A 23680-nucleotide genomic window follows, 5' to 3' on the forward strand; every position below is an offset into this window, starting at 1 on the left:
TCATTTGTAAGACGATGACAGCTCAGTGCATTTTTCTTTTTATATTTAAGAGCTATCTAATCTTTTACATGAAATAAGTTAATGTAAAATCTGCTCATTTTTTAAATTGTAAAATGCAACTTGACCCCAGTGTCCACAAATATATGCATTATTATTCGAGCTGTCAAACGATAATTTTTTTTAAATGGAATTCCAAGTAATAAGTAATTAATCATGCATTTTAATAAAATTGTGGCGTTAAATTAGACTTTAAATTAGAACTGTCAAACGATTACATTTTTAATCAAATTAATCACATCGTAGAATTTTGATTAATCACGATTAATCGCTTAATTAAAAAGGTTTTTATCACAAAAAAATTCCCGCCAAATTTGAAGAGCACTGGTTATGTGTTAATTATTTTGACATTTAATGTTATGAGGACGTCTTCAACATTTTTTGATCCACTGCACACGCTCATCCTCCTCTTTTTCTAATCAATTAATTACTTGCATAATTTAAAATGGGAAAAAAAGACCCCAATATTTTTGACATGAACAAATATTCTAAATGTCATACGCAAACATTTATTAAATGCTTTACTTTAATACATGTAATTACGTTTATTGCTCAAACAACCTGTGCTTCCTTAAACGTAGCCATCCGCTGTCACGCTAAAGTATAATCTATGGTCAAAATTAATAGTGCGATTAATCTGTGTTAATTCCTGATTAATGCGATATTTTTTTGTGATTAATTAATCAGTTAATTCTTTAACAGCACTAATTATTATTAAATTTATTACTGCTAAATTTTGACATGGAAATGTCTGCTGCGTTGCGACTGGAATTCCAAGTAATAAGTAATTAATCATGCATTTCAAAAAATTGTGGCGTTAAATTAGGGCTGTAAAACGATTACATTTTTTAATCAGATTAATCACATCGTAGAATTTTGATTAATCATGATTAATGGCTTAATTAAAAAGGTTTTTTATCACAAAAAAATTCCCGCCAAATTTGAAGAGCACTGGTTATGTGTTAATTCTTTTGACATTTAATGTTATGAGGACGTCAACATTTTTTGATACACTGCACATGCTCATGCTCCTCTTTTTCTAATCAATAAATTACTTGCATAATTTAAAATGGGGAAAAAAGACCCCAATATTTTTGACATGAACAAATATTCTAAATGTCATACGCAAACATTTATTAAATGCTTTACTTTAATACATGTAATTACGTTTATTGCTCAAACAACCTGTGCTTCCTTAAACGTAGCCATCCGCTGTCACGCTAAAGTATAATCTATGGTCAAAATTAATAGTGCGATTAATCTGTGTTAATTCCTGATTAATGCGATATTTTTTTGTGATTAATTAATCAGTTAATTCTTTAACAGCACTAATTATTATTAAATTTATTACTGCTAAATTTTGACATGGAAATGTCTGCTGCGTTGCGACTGGAATTCCAAGTAATAAGTAATTAATCATGCATTTCAAAAAATTGTGGCGTTAAATTAGACTTTAAATTAGGGCTGTAAAATGATTAAATTTTTTAATCAGATTAATCACATCGTAGAATTTTGATTTATCACGATTAATCGCTTAATTAAAAAGTTTTTTTAATCAAATTTTTTGCCTGCCAAATTTAAAGAGCACCTGTTATGTGTTTGTTATTTCGACATTTATTATTATGAGGACGTCAACATTTTTTGATACACTGCACACGCTCATCCTCCTCTTTTTCTAATCAATCAATTACTTGCATAATTTAAAATGAGGGAAAAAAAGACCTGATAGTTTGACATGAACAAATATTCTGAATGTCATATGCAAACATTTATTAAATGCTTTACTTTAATGCATGTAGTTATGTTTATTGCTCAAACACAACCTGTGCTACCTTTAACGTAACCATCTGCTGTCAGCTGAAGGATCATCTGCTGTCAAAATTAATAGTGTGATTAATCTGCGTTAGTACATGATTAATGCAATATTTTTTTGTGATTAATTAGTTAACGTTTTTACTTTGACAGCACTACTTTAAATTAACTCAAAATTAACACATAATTGTGCCACTTCTAATAAATAAATAAATAAAATATTGGCCTTACAAAAAAAAAAAAAAGCATGGTAGCACATTATAATATTTCAACATGCTATTTTGTTGTTGTTGTTTGTTTGTTATGTTTTTTTAGTCTTTGGCTGCAAACCTGCGACCCACCCAGAATGGGTCAATTTAATGTCCAAACCGAGAACCACTGCTCTAGATGGTCTCTGTTGTACCAAGTGAAGGAATTCAAGGGTGTTTAAAGTGGTGGCAGTAGGATAGGAGAAGAGGAAAAGTTGTATCTACTGTAGAAAGTTTGTGATAATTAGCACATAAGAAAATATTGTAGTTATTATTACATTATCCCTAAATTGGCAATAAATGTAGGTCACACAACGATGCACGGTAGTGGGTGCCATGTGGTCTCCAAATGCCCACGTCACATGCGCGCTGGACCACATCATTCGCAAGAGGAGATCTTGCAACAATCTTCCAGCGAATCTGTTTTCGCTATGTCAAGACAGTGTGCGCTCCTACTGCCCTGACTTTCATTCAAATGAAGGATGCTGCTGCGGAAGGCTGGGAAAAAGTTTCGAGAGTGCAAACAGCCCGTTACATCCAATTCTACATGCAAAAAGTCTAGGTCTAGTCTAGGAAAATACCAAAAGAAAGAAAACTCCACCCATGCGCACAGACTACGCTTTGTGCTGGACTTGCAATGGGCACGAATATAGAGCCCAAAGTATAATTTCATCTTTCACCTAGAGAGAGATTTTTTTTTTTCCCCATTGTGAATGGTTGCTACCACAATTATACCTTAACCAAGAGAATGCAGCAGATATGGACATGTTAAAGATACAACCAGGTCCACTACGATGAGAATGCATTTGCTGTCCTGCTGTCATTGAGACTAGTGTGGAGAGAAAGAGGACTGCTGACAGTGTGAGTTTTACGTCAGTAGCAGTCAGCACTCACATCAACCAAACAAGCTCTGACTATAGATCATAAGAGAGACACAGAAACTATGCTATTACTTGTACACTCATGGCCATGTTTACATCTATGTCATGAAAAAACTGTTAATTGAGATATTTGTCCATCTGATGAATAAATCTTTTAACATGAAGTCTACTTAATTTCATTTGTGTCCATTAAATAATAATAATAATAATAATATATATATATTTCTTTTTTTTTGGGGGGGGGGGGGGGCACATCCAAGACATATTACATTACACAACTTGGTATCCTGCATACTCTTGCACTTAACTCATTTGCTTCCATTTGTTCTATTTAAAATGTTTTAAGTGTCCCAAAGACGTGTTTACAGGGTTTTTATGTTTTTTATGCTAGAGCATACAGAAGGCTTTGATGCAGCCTCTGACATGCAGAGAACGGGTGAAGCAATGGTAGTAATTACAAAAACGGCCAGCAGGTGGAAGCAGAGTATAAGAGATCAACCAGGGCCATGTTGCAAATAAGATGATTTCCCCACAGTTCTAAACAGATTTGTGAATAATGATTAAACTTAGCTATATTCTAATGCTAATTTCTGCAAAACAGAAACAGATACAAATATACTTTTTTTCCTGATGAAAAAAGAGACTAATCTTTCTTTTATTAGGTTCCTTTTTTTTATAGCAATAGAACACATTCAACACAATATTCTGTGGGCCTTGCAAAATCAGTCAAAATCCAGTAAAACAGCAGTGAACAAATGGCGTTGCTTCAGTGAAAATGGCTGGGAGTGAATGAGTTAAAGTTGTGTTCATAAATTCAAAATGGCCATATTTGACATTTTTAGTTGAATGTTTTTTAGTTAATTTAATGGGGCAAGTGTTTTATAAATTAATTAAAATAAATCATAAAATGGATGAAACCAATCCTATATATATTGTTTTATCTGATTTTTTTTGGGGGGGGGGGGGGGACAGTAAAAAAATAAAAAATCCGATCAGTGACTCAAATTATGGTCCGATCTAAACCTTGAGTTGAATGACTGTGTTGAGTTATTAAAGGATAGCTGATTTAGACTGTACACTGACTATTTTAGATTGTAGCAAAATTACTTTTCACTGTTGTACTATGAAAAGATAATAACATATTTACAAAAATATGGTGTGTACTCACTTTTGTGCGAGACTGTATACCTAAGGTGTTTAAAAAAAAAAATCCTGCGATTATCCACAATTGATTGCAAATTAATTTCCACACCTCAGCTTTGCTCTAACAGGGCTTAATTTCTTTCAACAGCCTTCTCTATTATTCATTGCACCAGCAGCATCTCTGTAAATAATTCAGAGAGCAGAGAGACAGAAAGGTGATGCTACTGTAAATCTTTAATCATCAACACAACTTGACGGCAAAGCAAGCTTTCTCACCTATAATTCGCTTTCCCACATTAGAATCATGTTTGCAAACAATGCCAAGTTTCCCTGTGGCTGATTTCCTGTACATGCCCTACAAATTCAAACATCACAACATCACAACACACACGCAAGTTCCACCTTTTTAAGATAAGGTATTATGTATTTTGCCATTTTCTGTGTTTCTGTCTATGTGCTATTGTTATTGTGCTCCTGCTGCAAAATTAATTTCTCTTCTGGGATAAAAAAAAAAAAAAAAGACGAGTTTTCGCCCCTCAAAAACAGCATAATTTTTTGGGTAAACAGTGCATTGCCACGGCAACAGCTTGCGACGAAATAAAAAAATATTATTTTTTTCTTAAATATTGACGACCAGGGACTTCCGGTGTGACGACGCTGATGGCCGCATAAAAAAAATCTCTTTGTCGGTCGGTGGTATTTCCCCCCCAAAAAAACAAAACAACTACTCAAATTCGACATATATTAATAATGGAGGGGGATTGTACTAAAAGAACGAGACTGAGGCAGTCCACAAGAGCGGAGAAAAGTGATTCGGGTGGGAACGAAGAGAGGAACGCCATGGAGCGCGGCGAGTGTCATGGCGGACCGAGTCGTAACACAGAGCTAACCACGGAGAACGAGAGAGAAAGCTGTTCCAGCATCCGCGAGGACATTACAACACTTGCACAGGACGTAAGGTCTCAACTTTGTGACTTTCGGAGCAAACTTAGAGAGGACCTGAGAACGGAACTGGCTGACTTGAGAAACGAAATCCAGCAACAGCTGAGCCAGGTGGTTAACGATCTCAGAGCCACAACAGAGAGAGTGAACGAGGCCAAGGGGCGAATCACGGAAATGGAGGAGAGGATGGTTGACTTCCAAGAGACACTGAGCCAGTCATTAAAAGTACAGGAGGGTTTACAAAATAAGCTGACGGACCTGGAAGCCTGCTCAAGGCGTAACAACCTCAGTGTTCACGGGATCCCGTAGGGATCGGAGGACAACAACATCCAACACTTTATGGAGAACCTGATTAAGAAAGAGCTGGAAGCGCTGGCGCAATCCGACCTGGGAATACAGCGGTGCCATAGGGCACTTGGCCCCAAACCTCCGCAGGACGCTCAACCGAGGTCGGTGGTCATAAACATCCAGGAGTTTATAACCAAAGAAAGGGTGCTGCACTCCGCCTGGAAGAAAAAGGAGATATTCCTCGGCAAGAGCAGGATTTACTTTGACCACAATTATCCAGCAGAGACACTCGCTAAGAGGAAGGAATACGGAGGATGCTCCAGGATAAAGGAATTAAATTTCAAACGCCGCCGCCCGCCAAGCTCCGGGTGTTCTTTGACTCCGGAGCTGTCACCTACACCTCCGCAAAGGATGCAGCAGCGGACCTGAATAAGAGAGGCTTCCCGACAGACGCTGAGACATCAGCTGATCGGGGTCCCATGCGGAAACACACTTGGCAACGAGCAACAGGAGCATCCAAGCAGACATGGAAGCGAACGGATCAAGGAAAAGCTTCAACGGTTCCACCGACTGAAAGGACTTCAAAGCCAAAGTGTGGATAAAATCAGCACATTGGATCACTTAAGATGGAGAACAGACTGGTAGTGAAATTACTTGTTGGAGAAAGAGAGAATAGAAGGAGAACAAAAAAAGTTGCTTTTTTTGGGGTGTTTTTCTTTGTCTTTATTATTTATTTATGTATTTTTGTTGTTGTTGTTGTAATTTTCACTTTAGCAGTGTGTTTGAGTGCTTGGCAGGTAAGGAGGACTTTGCTCAGTTTTATTTATCAAGCACCCAAAATGTGTGTGTGTTTGTTTTAAATTATTATTATTATTATTATTTCCTCGCCTTGAGTGCTTGATGCCCATATGTATTGGCAGGTATGGAGAACTTATTGCTCTACTTTATTTTCCAAGCACCCAATGTTTTTTAAATTAATTATTACTACTATTATTATGAGTATTATTATTTTATTACTTCTCTGCCTTGAGTGCTTGATGCCCATTTAACGTATTGAAAGGAATGGAGGACTTATTGCTTAATTTTATTTACCAAGCACCTAATGGGTTTTTCTTTTAATTATTTTTATTTCTCTGCCTTGGGTGCTTGATGCCCATGTAACGTATTGAAAGGAATGGAGGACTTATTGCTTAATTTTATTTACCAAGCACCTAATGGGTTTTCTTTTAATTATTTTTATTTAACCCTCTAAAGAAGTTCACACCTAATACTAGGATTATTTAAAAAAAAATTATAATAATAATAAATGTGGTCAGAGCTGGGTTTAATTGATGTGTGGAGGGACTCTCATCCAACAAAGAAAGAATTTACTTTTTACTCTGCAAGTCATATTGTCCACTCAAGAATAGACTACTTTTTTTATGTATAACTGGGAAAGACAAGGGATGTCTTGGACCACTCCCCTGTCTATTTAACCCTCCCCCTGAACCCAAAAAAAGAAAAACACGACTTGAAGACTAAATATTAATATTCTGAATGACAAAGAAGGAGTGGATTTGATAAAAATATGAGTATAAGGACTACATGGACAACAATAATAATGGGGAAGTCTCTCCAAGTGTTCTGTGGAATGCTGCAAAAGCAGTGATCAGGGGTAAACTCAGCCTTCACATCACAGAGGAAAAAATAAAAACAGAAAAATCTATCTGAACTAAAACAATTAGAACGTTTAGACAAAGAGCATAGTAAAAGTAAAAAGCAGACCACTTTAACTCAAACAAAACTAAAAAAAAGAAATAAACAAAATATATTAAGAAGACTTAGAGAAAAAAGCTAGATTCACTAGGCAAAAGTACTATGAAAATGGTCTCCGAGTTTTAAAACTCATGGCGTGGAGATTAAGGAAGGAACAAGCTGAAAGAGGGTGAAGGGGGTGAACCCTTAAGATCATGGAGGGAGGCAATAATATCCGTCATCCCAAAAGAGGGTAAAGATAGAAAAGAGTGTGGCTTGTATCGACTCATATCAATTTTAAATGTAGATTACAAGCTGTATGCGTCGATATTAGCCAAAAGGTTAGAAGGCATTGTGCCAGAACTGGTGGACGAAGACCAAACTGGCTTTGTACGTGACAGGCAGGCACACGTCAATATCAGACGTGTTTTATATATCATCAATATAATTTTTAAAGAGAAGAGGAAAGCCATAGTAATGAGCTTGGATGCTGAGAAAGCGTATGACGATGGGAATATTTGTTTGCCGTTTTAAAAAGATTTGGTTTTTAAGATAATTTTATAAGAACCATTAAAACCCTCTACACATCCCCAAATGCGAGGATTAAAGTGAACGGACACTTTTCACAGTCCATCAAGTTAGAAAGAGGCTGCCGCCAGGACTGTCCCCTCAGCCCTGTACTATTCGCCCTGTTTATCGAGCCCCTAGCCCAGTTAATCAGTGACGATGTGACTATTAAGGGAGTGGAAATGGGAGGCTCAGACCAGAAGATCTGCCTATATGCAGACGATGTAATGCTCGTTGCCAGTGAACCAGAGGTTAGTGTCCCTAAACTAATGAGTTCCCTTAACGGATTTGGAACATACTCTGGATACAAATTGAACGTTCAAAAAACTCAAGTCCTGAATTATAATTTCACCCCTAAAGAGATCTTAAGAAGGTATGAATTTAAATGGAAATCGACAAATATAAAATACCTTGCAGTTCAAATACCTAAAGACCTGTCAAAAATATACAATATATATACACTATGACCCCATAACTAAGGCTATTAGATCAGACATGGGCAGGTGGTCACAAATCCCCCCAGGTATGCATAATAAGATAGATATAATAAAAATTAATGTACTTCCTCGTCTGTTATACTTATTTCAATCGTTACCTGTAGAAATTAGTCTTAAGCAATTTAATGAATGGGATAAATTGTAAATTGATCTCGAGATTTGTGTGTGTGTGTGTGTGTGTGTGTGTGTGTGTGTGTGTGTGTGTGTGTGTGTGTGTGTGTGTGTGTGTGTGTGTGTGTGCGTGCGTGCGTGCGTGCGTGCGTGCGTGCGTGCGTGCGTGCGTGCGTGCGTGTGTGTGTGTGTGTGTGTGAGTGGGGGGGGGGGGGGGGGGTTAAAAGCCAAGGGTTTGATTTAAAACACTTCAGCTGAATAAAAAACAAGGTGGTAGATCTCTCCCGTGCCTGCTGGACTAATGTAAGGCCGCACAATTAAGAGCCCTAGCTTGCTGCTGTAATCCAAGCTATGTAGCAAAATGGAAGGATCTTGACCTTTCACAGTTAAACGTACCACTCCAATCTGTAATTGGCAGTAAAACCCTTCTCAACATCTTAAATCAATGGACAAAAGTGACCCTCAAGATCTGGTTTAGGGAGTGTAAATCCCCAACACTTGAAAGACAGTCAATACAACTTAGATGGATTTGCTCAGACCCAAGTTTCAAACCAGCTGAGACTGATACGAGATTTAAAACCTGGATTTATGCTGGTATTACTTCATTTTGTACAATCACATCTGAAAGGGAAATTGAAAGCTTTGAAAGATTCTCTTTAAAATATGACCTAAGAAAAACTGATTTCTTTAGATACCTACAGGTCAGGACGTAGTATGATAATGAAATAAAACCATTGGAGAAGTCAGAGACTAACCTTGCAGACATATTGGTGGTCATGTACGGAGACAAAGGTGTAAAGAAATTGGTTTCAATATTTTACTCAACAATTCAACACACAAATAATCTTTTAACCAACCCAGTTAGATTAAAATGGGAAAAGGAGTCTGGACTTGAAATTACAGAGCAAGATTGGCTGAATATGTGGTCTGTTCAGGCAACATCCACTAATTCAGGTCAGTGGAGAGACTTTTGCTGGCGCAATTTAATACGATTTTTTGTTACTCCAAAAATAAAGGGTCTGCAGGGTGCTTTAGCTGGAGGGGGTCTTTGTAGGAGGAAGTGTGGGGAACAGATGGCAGACCATTTCCATATATTTTGGGACTCTCCACAGATTCAGACATATTGGGATGGGGTCAAATACACAATTAACTAAGTTTTGAAAATAACAATAGACTTTTCCTTTCAAATAATATACTTAGGCAATAACGCAGCCGACCTTCCAAACCGGGACAAATATCTGCTAAAGATAATAATGGCAGCCACAAAAAAGGCAGTAACTAGGAGATGGCTGCAATTTGATCCTCCAACACACGATTGGATAAGTATTATGAACACAATTGAAAGTATGGAGCGAATTACCTTCTCTTTAAACCAAAGAATGATGGCAACATTGTATGATACGGCACAAGTCTCCGGCTTAGCAGCTAGCCGCTAATCAGTGTGTAAACAACACTGACGTGCATTCAAATGCAGTCTCACATTTCAAACGCACACAGAAAGAAGCCCATCAGTGCATTAAACATTAAAAATTGCAAAAATCTAAACAATGTAGGCCCTCTGGCGTCGGCCCAGACGTCGGCACGTCAGAAAAATGACGTAAATACACACCGCACCAACTATTACGTACCTTTAGCGCATGCGCGAGAAGTAATTCCCCTCCGTGCCATCGGCTGCGGTAGTCATTATTACTAAAGGCAACCGGCAAGCTTTTTAGGGGGGCGAGATATAAAAACATAAACAACTCATACCGGTGTTGACAGCGGCACCGGGGTAAACGCGGCGGCCATCTGGTAAAGTGAAAACGGGCGCTGGAACAAGCTTCGTCCCCTTCTCGTTCCCGAACGCATGGATGTACTCCGTTGTGGCGTATCCTGGACCCTGTCGACTCCTGGTTGCTACCTATCGTTGGCTCACCCGAAAAGCTTCGGCTGTGCTGCCCTCCGCGTTTCAGACGCAGTGCCGACCTCCAGCTTCTGAAGGAGCTTCATCGAGACTGCCGGACGGTAAAGCCATGCACCCCTGCTGCTCCCACAAGGATCACGCTGTTAAATGCGCGGTCATTGACAAACAAAATGTTTATTTTGAGTGAGTTTTTCCTTTCCAACAACTTGGATTTCCTCTGCCTGACAGAGACCTGGACTGTCGCTGGTGAGTCCACATCTATGATTGAATTACTACCGCCTGGCTGTGCTTACTTGGACGCTCCGAGGACGTCGGGCCGAGGTGGAAGAACGGCGACTATTTAAAAAACGAATTTAAATGTAAACTATATCTATTTACCACATTGATCACAGCCTTGAAGCCACCTTCTTTGAAGTTGGCCAAACTGTCACTGTGCCATTTACCGACCTCCAAAATACAATAAGGAATTTTTAAACGACTTTGCAAATCTTCTTGCCGAAATTATGCTGAAATATGATCATATCCTCTTTATGGGGGACTTTAATATTCACGTGTGCTGTCCTGAAAAACCAAAAAGTTGAGTTGAGTACTGTTTATCCGCGTTGTCACTTGCTCTTCTTGTCCCGTGCGCTGATTCGCTAGCTAACACTACAGCCAATCACCTTGATCAAATGCCCCCGACGCCGATCGAATTTGCTGGAAACACCCCACCGACGTATTCCAACTCGATCCGACTTCACGATAGTAATTTATGCACTGATCAGACGGCGCATGCCGTCGGTCCAACGCTGTCCGAATCCCGACGTCGGATTGGTGTATCTAGGTCTTTAATCTATAAAAGCTGACGAGGAATGATGGGGGTGAAATCACTTTGCCATTTTACTTCATTACAATCAATGGTACAACTAGTCAATATTTACTAATACCTAATCAAATAACTACGCTTCCATCCTCGATTCTAATGGTTGGTATGTAAATGAATCAAAATTAAAGAATAAATTGTTGATTGTTTGCGGAGAAAAAGAATAATAGCTAAGAAGAAGAAGTCCTACAAAAACAGTAGGATCCCCTCAGCAGTCGCTGCTTGGGCCCTAATTAAAATTGTCCCCGTCACACACTACACAAAGTTGATCTTATTTACTAAAATAAGCAAAAAATACACTCTACCTCTAAGTCAACAGTCATCTTAAGACAAATGTAATCACCATTGTATGATAGGATTTTTTGGTCCTGTTTATGGTACTAAATTAGATTAATCCAACCAGCAAATGAAATGCCCCATTTAATCCTTGTTTTTGGAAAGCATGCAGAGATTAGCTGTCAGAAAATGAACAGCTCAGCCTTTATATAACAAATTTGTTTTGGGACAGTTCTGTACGGGGAAAAAGGCAAATAAGTAAAGAAGAAGCAGTACCATTAACATGTACCAGAAAAGTACCACTGTGACAGACATAACGCAAAAACCATATAGACTACAGAAGGAACAGTATGAAAACTTCACTGCTTTTTTTTTAATGCATAATTATCTATCCATTATCTGAACCACTTATCCTCACGAGGGTTGTATCATATGTATCATTTAAATCCTTAATGCATACTCATTTGGAAAACGGTCCATGCCAACCTGGCATGGACCTACAAGTCAGGTAAAACTGATATTCCTCAACATAGTGAAAGTAAGGTTTCATTAGGGATGCACCGAAATGACAATTTTTGTCCGAAACCGAAAACCGAAAATTAAAAATGCTTGACCGAAAACCGAAAAGCCGAAAAAATGTATGCCAATTTTCACTATTATTGCATTTATTATAATTAATAACATTTTAATATATATATAATATAATTTATTTAGCACTGGCATTTTAACAAAGCTGAAGATCTCAGCTGACTTTCAGTGAGAATAAAGCTTCCAGACATATTGGTCTAGTGACAATGCCACCCTGACAGAGATACAGATGTCAGAAATGTGTGAAATGTACTTTGAGGTTAATCCACAGCCACTTGCTTCCTGATAAATAAATTGAACAAATTTAAATTTGTGACACAGCTACATGTTCACCGGGTGACTAAAACACATTGCTCACAACTTGTCCTATAGCATTCCTTGAGCCTGCCTCATCTTTCCTGACTGGGCTGCATGCTCTGTTAACTCATACGCTGGTTTAAAACACTGACACCCTTTCAACACAGGACATTTGACATGACATGCACTGACTGCAGAATCAATACTGGTATATCATGTGACTAAAAGCATTTCTATAGCCATTTCCACACTTCTGGGAAGACTTTCTATACGATTAAATGTGTATGATTGTGGAATTAATCTAGAAAAAAACTATTGTAGGTCAGACATGTTAGATTAGACAGGGTTCACAAATTCCGGTCCTCAAGGTCCAGAGTCCTGCGGGTTTTAGACGTTTTTGCCCACTAGCACATGCCTGATAACGATCCTGATCTTTAGTATCAGGTGTGTTGGTAGGCGGAAACATCTAAAACCTGTAGGATTCCGGACCTCAAGGACAGGAATAGGTGAACCCTGCACCCTGCTAGAGAAGTTGGATTCCACTGAGTTACAAACTCTGTCCGTGTCAGTAAACCTCTTTTCGTATCAAACTCATAAAACAACAAAACAACAATAACAGACCTTGAAAGGTGTCATTGTTTATTTTATAGTGAAGCAATTACAGGGGATTCTCTACCAAACCTGTCAAAAATTTGGCTAAAGGCCTCTATACACCAATCAGACATCAACCAATGTGACTGTCGGCCTAAACGTCGGCATGTCTGTCCAGAAAAGTGACAGCATACACACAGTAACAAGCCAACCACGACAACTACGTACCTTCCACATGTGTGAGAAGTAATATGCTCCAAACCATCTGTGGTGGTAGTCAGTTATCCAAACCAAATGCTTGGCGGTCGTGGCATAACATAAGCGTAAACAAAGAAAAATGGCTTCATTTTATCTCACACTACCACAGAATGGTGTTGCAAAGTTGCAAATGGCACTTGTGTTGTCATGTATGGTCACTTGGCTTGTGGAAGAAGTAACGATGCGGCGAGGGCACAAGACCACTCAAAACTTTGTATCTCCATGGGGGATGGTACTGATGCGATATGCTTACGCGCCATGTAGCATTCTCTGTTATGCCGTAGAAAGGTGGCCTCTCCTGAATTATGCTGCTGATTTGCTATTCAATTTATTCTGTTCCCGTGGCTATATCATCAATATGCGCGTGGTGAGATGTAAATGAAAAGAAACAAACAAAATGAGCAAAACCTGTGTGCCTTATTCCGAGAGTCTCTTTCACTGTTTGTTTTCGTTCATCACTCGTGCACTGATTTGCTAGCTAACGGTCAGAGTAATCGTCACGACAGCAGAGGGCGATACATGTTGGATAAGCCGAAAACCTCCCCCCGACACCTCGACAATGGCTGTGACGTGCCAACGGTGCACCTAAATCGAGCTGATGACACTCACCCGACGCCAAACCAGCTTCCTGAGTGTCAACGTCAGATTGGTGTATTGTACTGTATTGGTAAGATTTAAGACACTGGATTAGCTAAAACGTGTTACATTCTAGGAATAGGTGAGTTTGTAGCATCACGTATATTACAATTAAAACCCTTAATATTTTTATCCACACTGTACTTGAAAATTATTGGATGACAAAACAGGGACCTGACAAATATTTTAACTCCAGCTCAAATTCCAACAGTTTTCTCTCTATTAGCCCTGAGCCCAAGAAACAAATTTGTCTTCCTCCATTACAGAATACCAGAGGGAAATGGTCAGGAAGTGGCCTATTTGTTCCAAAGCAAATTCCACAAATACCAGACTGTAAGGGAGAGTCCTTCTTCCCGTTGTTTCTAGTCAGTCAGTTAAGACAAGATAGCTTGACACCTCCACTGGTTCTCACGCTTCTGTCCGGCAAGTTTGCTATAACTAGAAACTATTAACTTGGATCCATTTACATTTTGAACATAACAGTACACCTCTTTTTTGCACATGTTTACAGCTCCATTTGCTATGTTCATCATGCAAAACTGGAGGATATACCGTATCTATGTGAAGGAAGTTACAGTCAACAACTGAAGAGTGATGGGCATATCATACCATTCATGACAATAATGGTAATGACTCAATACGATACGTAGTAGTTTTTTGGGTGAACATTGTTTCTGTCAAGCAAAGCTTTTCTTCTTTCCGGTAATACATGGTCACATTCAAAGAAAAAATATCAGGAAATTTTCAAGTTATTATTTTTCAAATGTGCATGATCAAAAGATGACACGTTTGGTTGCTGCTTCGTAGATGGATGAAGTCAGAAGCAGCTAAACTGCTAGTGATAAGCAGCAAACTCCACTCACACTTCTCTCCACACCATCACTTGGGTGGTACTTGTTCAAATTATGAGAATTGTTTTTCTTTGTCTGTCTCTCTGTCTAGCCCAGTACCAAGTGTACCAGGCCGCGGACCGGTGGTTGCGAACCACTGATCTAAAAGATCAGTATTGTATTTCTATAAGTCCAATAAGGTTGAATGTGTTTTTATGTGTAGAATTGAACACGTAGTATCTTGTAGTATCATTCTTTCCAGAGACATTCCAGCAGTTATTTTTGGATATCCTGTAAACACTCACCATTGTTAAAAGAATAGTTGTATATCCTGACTGCCTGACTTGACATATATATATATATATATATGTGGGGGGGGGGGGGGGGGGTGCGTGTGCGTGTATGTGCGTGTGTGTGTGTGTGTATGTATGCGTGTGTGTGCGTGTGTGTAGTACTTCGCACTGGCGGGCACGGATGCGTGCGATGCAGATGACGCATTTGTAGGCTATTTGGAGCAGGACACGGTGCGCTGCACTTAAAATCGGCACATTAACATATTCACCAACGTTTAAAAATAAATACATTTCTTCCCACCAGCCAATCGGCTTTGGGAACGGACTGCTAAGTCACACACGGCCTCCTGTACAAATCTATAGTCACCCGGAGATAGTAGTAAGTGTTTACTTTTTTTAAACTGTTAATAGTAATAGTGCTAACATTAGCTAAAATATTTAGCACGGCCACAAGAATGCAAGTGAAAAGTGGAATCGCTCGAGGGGCTCTCATCAAAGAAAAAAAGGAGAAAGAGTGGCTCACCTGTAGTGCAGTACTCGGCTGCCCTCATATATATATATACACACACATGTATATACACACACACACACACACATATATATACTGCACAAGATACGGGCTTTAATAGTACCTTTTCAGGTATCATCTGGATAAACAGACATGGGCCCATCAGCTTTTGCAAGCTTAGATGTTGCATACAACTCACTCACTTACCAATGGCACGCCAATGGACATTTAGGCAGCATTGCAAAGTTGCAGCCTCGCAAGACGTTTTTCTGTCCCCGACTGCAGTTCAGCGCCAGTTTGAGAAGCTTTATATATCATTACAACTGCTCCCAATGCATAGTAAAATGTATTGTATCCGTGCCAAATTTCTGTTCTGAATCCTGACAAACCATACAACTGCTAGAGCAGGCATTTATGCAAAGCCCGGGCAATTCTATCATGAGTGTTGCACTGGAACTCAGCATCAACAAAAGCTTAATTCACTGGATGCTTCACAGTGATATCGCTTTACCAGTACCAATTTCAGGTTGTTCAAGCAGAAAAAGAAATACTCAACAACCGGAAGTTGTTACAGTGTAGCTCTACCACAGTGGCTGAAGCATCCAATGAATCTTAATGCTGAGGTGCAATGCAGCCCTCTAGATAGACTTTCCGTGGTTTGTGTGAATGCCTGTTTTAAGTATTTGGTGTTTACATCAGTGGTGGTAGTAGCTGCTACGTGGTGTGTCAAAAACAGATGCTGACTCGAAAACTTGCCATGGATAGTGTAAATGTGTTGGAGCAGTGTGACAGCAATAGAGCCTTTCAATTGGCACCGAACTTCAGTCGTGGAAAGAAGAAAACAAATCTACCTAGCAATTTTGCAGCACTGCTCCAATGTCAATTGGGAAGCTATGGGCAAGGAAATTAAATGCTTACGAAAACTTTAGGGCTTAAAACTGGCAAATGCTGATGGTGTCACATCTGTCCAAATGATGACTGAAACAAAATAGAAAAAAAAAGAGTGAGCAAAGTGACTTTTGTGACAGCCTATTTTTGTTGTGTTTTAAAAAATAATGCACCACCTGTTACCCATGACTCTGAGGAAAAAATAAAGGTGATAAAAAAGTTGATTCCGAGGCTCCAGCTAGCAGACAATATGGTGGGGACTCAACAGGACATTGTGATTCATAAAAACGTTAGATATAAAGGAATCAAGAAAGAGCATATAAATAAATAATAATAAATGAAGAATTCAGCTCACATGTCTGACCTCCCTTCGAAGTTCCTCTGTGTTCCTCAACCAACAGCGGCTCAGCTCACTCAGCTCCAGGATTGGCTGCACTTTCAGTCGCACAGTGTCACCAGACTGGCGGATCATCTCAACTATTTCATCCCGGCTCTTGTTCTCTACATTGTGTCCATTTATCTCCACCAGTCTGTCTCCTGGCACCAGACCAAGCGCAAGATCCTTTGTGCCCGCACCAGGTTCAGCAAAATGAACCACCCGCCTGTAGACTCCTCCATCTGGGCTGCGGTCCAGCATGGTAGTGCGACGCAAAGAAAATCCAAAATCGCCTGTGTTGCGACGTTGGAGTACCAGCTCGCGTGTCTCAGGTGCGGTCGGGGCAACAACAGCTGGCAGCTGTAGTTGAGCAAGAAATGTCTTGGCAACCACTTCCGGGATGGAGAACTGTCTTACAGTGGGATTTGCATTCTGCTGGTTGAGGCTATGTTTGCGCAACATGTTAAAGACTTTGCTCTCCACCTGTGGAGAATCAGCGTTCTGGCCTGAAGGCGTGGAACATTCTGAAGAGCTCTCTTCCTTGCTTCTTTGGGAAAAGGAAAAGCGCTTCATCATTTGTCCCATCTGTGAGGAGTTCTGCTTAGCCAGTGAGCCAAAATGAGCTACGCGATCTCGCACAGAGTTGCGATGATCCTGTCCTCCGCCCTCACCTTTCAGGTCATCAGTGGAGCTGGCCGCGCTCAGCTGCTCATCCAGAACCACACTACTTCTGTTGCTCAAGCCATCAGATTCAATGTCAGTCAGAGTGAGCTCTGAACCGCTCGCTACTTTGATGGGAATTGGGTTGGAGATCTCCACTTTGTTCTTGGACTCACGTTTGGCCTCTCTCTTCAAGTTGAAGAAACCTCGCCGCATGCTCATCTCCTCCAAGCTTCGCAGCTCTGCTGCAGACATTCTCTCCTTTTTGTCCTTCTTTTCCTTCCTTCCCGAATCCCTCTCCTTATCCTTTTTCATCAGATTGAACATGTTGATGAACTGTAGTTCCCCACCAATGTGGCTTTCTTTTCTTTTTCAGGGAGGAAGACTTCACTATCAGGTACTTTGATGCAGCCGGGACAATGTTCCTGAAGAAAGACAGACAACTTGTTGAATATTGTGAAAAACTTATAAAAACGTTCTATTTAAAAATTTGCAATGGTCCCAAAAACGTATTTAAAAAAAAATTATGTGATTTTTTTTATGCTAGAGCATAAAAACACTACAGTGGATGTCTATTAATGATCTTTCTGTGAAACCACACAAATGCAAAAGCCACAGATATTTAGCCTGCTAACAACTAGTTAACTCTTAAAAAAAATATTATTTATTTATTTTATAAATTTATAAATTTAATTAACACACCTTCAATCAAAACAAACAAGCCAACCTCTGTAACATTATCTGTAACCTGTGGTTTATAAAGGATGACAAATTTAGTTTTTCTGTATATCTTGAGGCTGTAGATGGTCAAAGATGATATTATCAAATTTTCTCCCAAATACATATAAAAAGGTTCTACAGTATTTTAAATATTGCCATGGTCCCAAAAAAACTTAGTTATACGTTTTTTTATGCTAGAGCATACAGAAGGCTTTGATGCAGCCTCTGACCTGAAGAGGTCGCTTAAAGCAATGGTAGTTATTACAACAACAAAAAAGGCCAGCAGGTGAAAACAGAGATCAACCAGGGCCATGTTGCAAAAAAAGCAGACAAACATATTTGTGAATAATGATGAAACTTAGCTATATTTTAAGGCTAATTGCTGTAAAACTGAAACAGATAGTAATAATTTTTTTAACCTGATAAAATACGAGACTCTAATATTTATTTTGGTAGGTTCCATGTTTTCATAGCAATGGAACACAATATTCTGTGGGCCTAGCAAAATCGGTAAAAATCAAGTAAAACAGCCGGGAGCAAAGTGGGTTGTTTCAGTGAAAATGGCAGGGAGTGAATGAGATAAATGGTTGAGCAATTAATTAGGGTGCTGTATGTTAGTGTAAGAACGGTTGACAAAATCCACGGTTTAGTTAATATACTGGTTTTGTGGTCACAGTTTTTGGTTTGGTTCATTATACGCTGACTGTCATAAAAATCTATTATGTTTTGCATGATCAGGTTAAAACTCTAACAATGACACAGTCCGACAATTTGGGAAATCACTAAACAAATTCACATATTTTAATCCAAAAGGTTAATATTACAATGTTTGGATGAATGAGTCACCATCTGAATTTTATTAAACAAATAGGTAAGAGGCTCACTCTCATTTGATAAATAGTGCACTGATTAATTTGGCTTCAATCAACTTAAATCAATTCAAACAAACAGAACCTTTAATTTTCTTACTTTTAAAAGGCAAACAGAAAAATGGATTCAAGATACATTTTTAAATTGAAAGAATGAATATCCATAAGAATTGCACTCCATCAGTCTTCTTGTTGAGAAAAAAAAAACTTAACTTGTCGAGGCCTATTTTTTTCTAAGAATTTCAGGATTTACAGTATTGATTTTTTCAAGGCAAACGGCTGTTAGCCGTGATCTAAAACTGAAAAGCTCTATTTATTCCTTGAATAATAAATGTTTTCAGACAAACCTAAGCATAAAAACATGCCTGTCAGTCACGTGTTCCAATATTTTTACTGACATAACAAATGGATGTTCACAAAAAAAACACACACACGCTATCTTCTAAGTCTGTGATCCACAACCAGGGGATCACTAGGGTGTCAAAAGAGATGAACAGGGGGGCGATGAGAAATTGTCAGAAATTCCTTATTCATTAATTACAAAATCATCATAAGTTCATTAATCATACATAATTGTACACCTCAACGGGCATTAATTCACTAAAGCCAGGGGTGGGCAAACTTGTTCCTCGAGGGCCGGAGTCCTGCAGGTTTTAGATGTTTCCCTTCTCCAACACAGCTGATATAAGATCAGCTCATCAGCAAGTATAGGCCTGATAATGATCCAGTTGATTGGAATGAGCTTGTGTTCGAAGAGGGAAACCTCCAAACTTGCAGGACTCCGGCCCTCGAGAACAGAGTTTGCCCACTCTTGGCTTAAGTCATGATCACTTGCCAATAAAAGTGATGGTAATTTTTCCCCACAATTCTTCAGCCCTACTGTAGTGTGTGTATCCACCTGTTGTCATTCATACAACATAAAAAAGTCATGGCTTTCTTTATCAACTTTGTAATGAACTAAACAGGCCCTGTTTTCCCACTAAGTTATTACATTTGTGAAAAAAACTGATACAAGATCGTCTTGATCAAACTGTCCCATCATTAGTCACCACAGTAAGTCATTAACATGAATTGTTTGGCACAGTTTTTAAGACGGATACCGTCCCCTGATGTAAACCACCCATGGCCAGGGATTGAACCTAAAAAGTCTGTATGAAAGTCAGTAACACGTACCATTACACCACCTGGAAAGGATGTAAATAAGTGGACATGTCCGGGCAAATGAGGACATCTAGCCACCCTACCTGACCCAGCTACTACAATATAATATACATAGTATCGAGCAGTACTACCTGTTTTTGACAGCGAAAAACTGTCAGCAATCAACTACAACCTGATGGGGTGAAGAGCTCCTGTGTTGTGGAAAGGGATATTATACAAGTAACACCACATCAAAAGACATACAAGCATCACGTAGTTGTTTGAATCATATTACTGTTTCTGAGGGTCCCTATTGACAATTCCGAACATCCGGGCATTTCTGATATTAATATATGATAGAAAATGCTCCTGCTATATACAACGTGAAATTAAAAAAAATAAAAAATTGTTGATTGAGAAAAGAAAAACAACTGTTAATTTGCTACAGCGTCTTTTTTTCTTTTTATAAAACCCTTGCTTTATTAACCGGCTGCAAAAAAAAAAAAAAAGCTCCACAAATTTAGAAATGTGCTCCTCAAATGAAGTAATTGATTCGCAAAATTCGGGAGGGGGGGTCCGGTTGAGATTGTTCTTCCAGATAAACAGCCATCCTGTCACATACCAAACTTTCGTGTGACACACAACAACCCCAATATTCGTTATGACTCGTACACAGTATTAGTATTGCGAATATTTGATTAATCCCTCCTCATTCCTTCATAAACCAATATCGTCCATAATTCCAAGAGAATGGTGTGCTTTGATGAGAATATTTTAAAAAGAAAACATTTTTTAAAGAGCGTTTTTAATTACTTGAATCGTTTACTTCACCCAGTGAAACAACGCATAATAAAATTTAGGGCAAGAGTCTGTTTAATAAGCACGACATTAAACCCAGCGCCTACTGCGTTAAGATCTCGCCTATTTAGCTACTTACTGAGCTGTGGGCAAAAGGATGCCAACACCTGGCACACACAAGACACAAGTACATAAAGCGACATTGGTTTAACAACAACAAAAGGCAACCCACCCTTCTGTGTAATGAGACGAAAAGAATGACAGCGCTAGGTGTAGCTTTTCGGCTACGTTAGCTAGCTGAGCTACTGTGTAGGTAGGCACTGTTGATTATGTTGTTTTAATTATGTCTTTTTCATTTCATCGCAAACCAAAAAGATTCACCAAAGCCAGTAACCTAGTGACAGTTTTGTTCAACTTTTCATGAATAAATCCAACAGTCTGCTAGCGTAATTGATGTAAGTCACAGCCTTAGTTTCTGTCCCCATTTTTGAAAAGAAAATCCTGGAACGCATTGAAATGTCGTGAACATGATCTAGTCCGCCTGATCAACAGCCGAGCTCCATACTGCTGCCAACAGAAATATTTGCTCCCTATGCGCAATTCGTAAACAGCAAAGGAAGAATACTCACTGTCCTCACCAAACTGAGCAGCACTGGTAACACATTCGTTCCAGGGTGCAGCTCCGAAGACAACCTGGCTTGCAGCTAACGTCTTACCAGCAGTGGGTGCTCCCAGTACACAAGCCTGTGCAGCTGACGGGCGACACATGCTGGACACTTGGAGGCTATAACACCCGTATACGACACCGTACACCATTGTTTGTAAACAAACAGTATTATTCTTACGCTCTGTTTTTATGTGAAGTGCCAGACTCAGTGACTGTACCATTTATATGGGCCATTTTACCGAACTGATTGAAATTGCTGTCCCAAAATGAAAATTAAAATAAATTTAAAAAACAATGAAGTGTTCAGACTTTGCATACATAGTAGGCCAAATATCTTTATTTTTATTATCTATTTTATCACAATAGTAATAATAATAATAATTATAATAATACATTTAATTTGTTATTCTATAAGAATAAATTTCTAAATATTAGTATTCTAAATTGAGGGTTAAAACAAATTACAGTAAACAAAACAATCAAAACCATAAAATCTAACAGAGTTTTAAAAAAAAATCTAGGCAGCCTTTTTTTTAAAGAAAGGTCTTGAGGCCTTTTTTTTAAAGACTTCCACATTTTGTGGAGCCCTCAGGGTCTCTAGAAGAGCATTCCAGAGCCGCGAGGCTAACTATCTGGAAGGCCCTGTCACCCATGGTGGAGAGTCTGGACCTAGGCTGGCAAAGGCAGTAGGTAAAGGAGGAGCAAAGGTGTCGTGTGGCATGGTGGAGGATTAGTAATTCACTGAGGTAGTCAAGGCCAGTTTCATGAATGAATTAGTGGGTGAGAAGGCAGATTTTATAATGTATTCTGTATTGAATTGGCAACCAGTGGAGGGATTTTAGGACCGGGGTGATGTGATCATATTTGCGCCTCCTCATCAGGACTCGGGCAGCCAGGTTCTGGATGTGCTGTAGTTTTTGCAGGCTCTTGCTTGGGATCCCGATGAGGAGGGCATTACAGTAGTCCAACCTGGAGGACACAAAGGCATGGATCAACTTCTTGGCATCCAATTGGGAGAGGGAGTGACGAATTTTGGCAATGTTTTTGAGGTGGTGGAAGGAAACGTTACAGAGATGATGGATGTGGGTATCGAATGAGAGGTGTGAGTCGAGCCTGACTCCCAGGTTTGTATCAGAGGAGGACAGGGGAATGTTGAGACCAAAATGAGGATGTTCCTGAGGAAGAGTGACTTGGTTTGATGTGGGGTTCCTATGATAATGGCTACGGTCTGGTTTTTAAGTTGTAGAAAGTTGTGTGCCATCCGGGTCTTTATCTCCTCCAGGCAGGCCTGAAAAGCTGATGACAGAGCTGAGGGAAGTGGAGTCAGTTTTCATGTACATCTGAGTATCATCAGCATAACAGTGAAAAAAGACATTGTGTTTGTGGATTATGTGACCGAGGGGGAGCATATAGATTGTGAAAAGGGCTGGACCAAGAACTGAACCTTGTGGAACTCCACAGTTTACCGTGTGCAGATGATTTAGTTGAGATACTATTAAACTGAATATATACAAAATCATATTTTTTTTGAGAGAGAGCTCAGTATTGTTCATTCAGTAATCTTACCGATTCAACATGTCATCATCATTGCTCTCTTTTGTGTGTACGTGTGTGTGTGTGTGCGTGCGTGAGTGTGTGCGCGTGTGTGTGCATATAACTAGAATCTTTTACCAACCCCAAAAACATCTAAATTCCAACAAATTAGGGAGACCTCAAGAGACCAAAAGAAAGACTGAAGAAAGGAAGGAAGGATATATGAAGCAGAGTGAGATCCACAGACATCAGCCTCCACCGATTCAGCGACCAGAGGAAGAAGCAGATCGTGTTTGAATTTCGGTAGATGCTGGTGTGGTGGATCTGGCATGCATGAAAACCTCCACCAAAGAAGGGAGCCGCCGACCCTCGGCCAGGACAGGGCAAGCACAACCCACCAGGCCGCGGCAGCGCCAGGGCACAACCTGCGGGGGCCACCGGCCGGAAAGCAAACCCAGGAGCCTGGAGCACCCCCAACCCCCCCCCCCCCCCCCCCACCCCACCCCAACACGGCCCGCGCCTTAAGCCCAATGCAGCAGAACAGGGCACAGCAGTTCCACCAGTTTTTATGTAAAAAACAAAACAAAAAAACTATCGCAACTTTTAATGTCACGACCGAAAGAGAGAGAGAGTATTTATCTGTAGGCAGGACGTGGTTTTGGCCACACCCCTAGAAATTTCACCAAAAAGAGACGTTGCCTTCCTGT

General features: G+C 39.5%; 1 protein-coding gene across 3 annotated transcripts in view; it reads right to left on the bottom strand.

Annotated features, from left to right (window-relative positions):
• myo18ab (myosin XVIIIA b) overlaps positions 1–21516 on the bottom strand; it is a 118911-nt gene extending 97395 nt beyond the window's left edge. For 2 of the 3 annotated variants that reach the window (XM_086079827.1, XM_086079825.1), the window contains exons 1-2: positions 21403–21516; positions 16575–17671 (exon numbers count right to left, since the gene is read on the bottom strand). In XM_086079827.1, coding sequence (XP_085935953.1) covers positions 16575–17573 — 999 coding nt within the window. In that variant the 5' untranslated portion in view covers positions 17574–17671; positions 21403–21516. Of the gene's footprint in view, positions 1–16565; positions 17672–21402 lie in introns of all 3 variants that reach the window. The other variant, XM_086079826.1, reaches the window with a different exon arrangement.
• Between the last annotated feature and the right edge of the window lie 2164 nt (positions 21517–23680).

This window comes from Leptonotus elevatus, chromosome 7 (assembly GCF_054856555.1).
Source record: "Leptonotus elevatus isolate MCC_2025b chromosome 7, RoL_Lele_1.0, whole genome shotgun sequence".
NCBI classification, from domain to species: domain Eukaryota; kingdom Metazoa; phylum Chordata; class Actinopteri; order Syngnathiformes; family Syngnathidae; genus Leptonotus; species Leptonotus elevatus.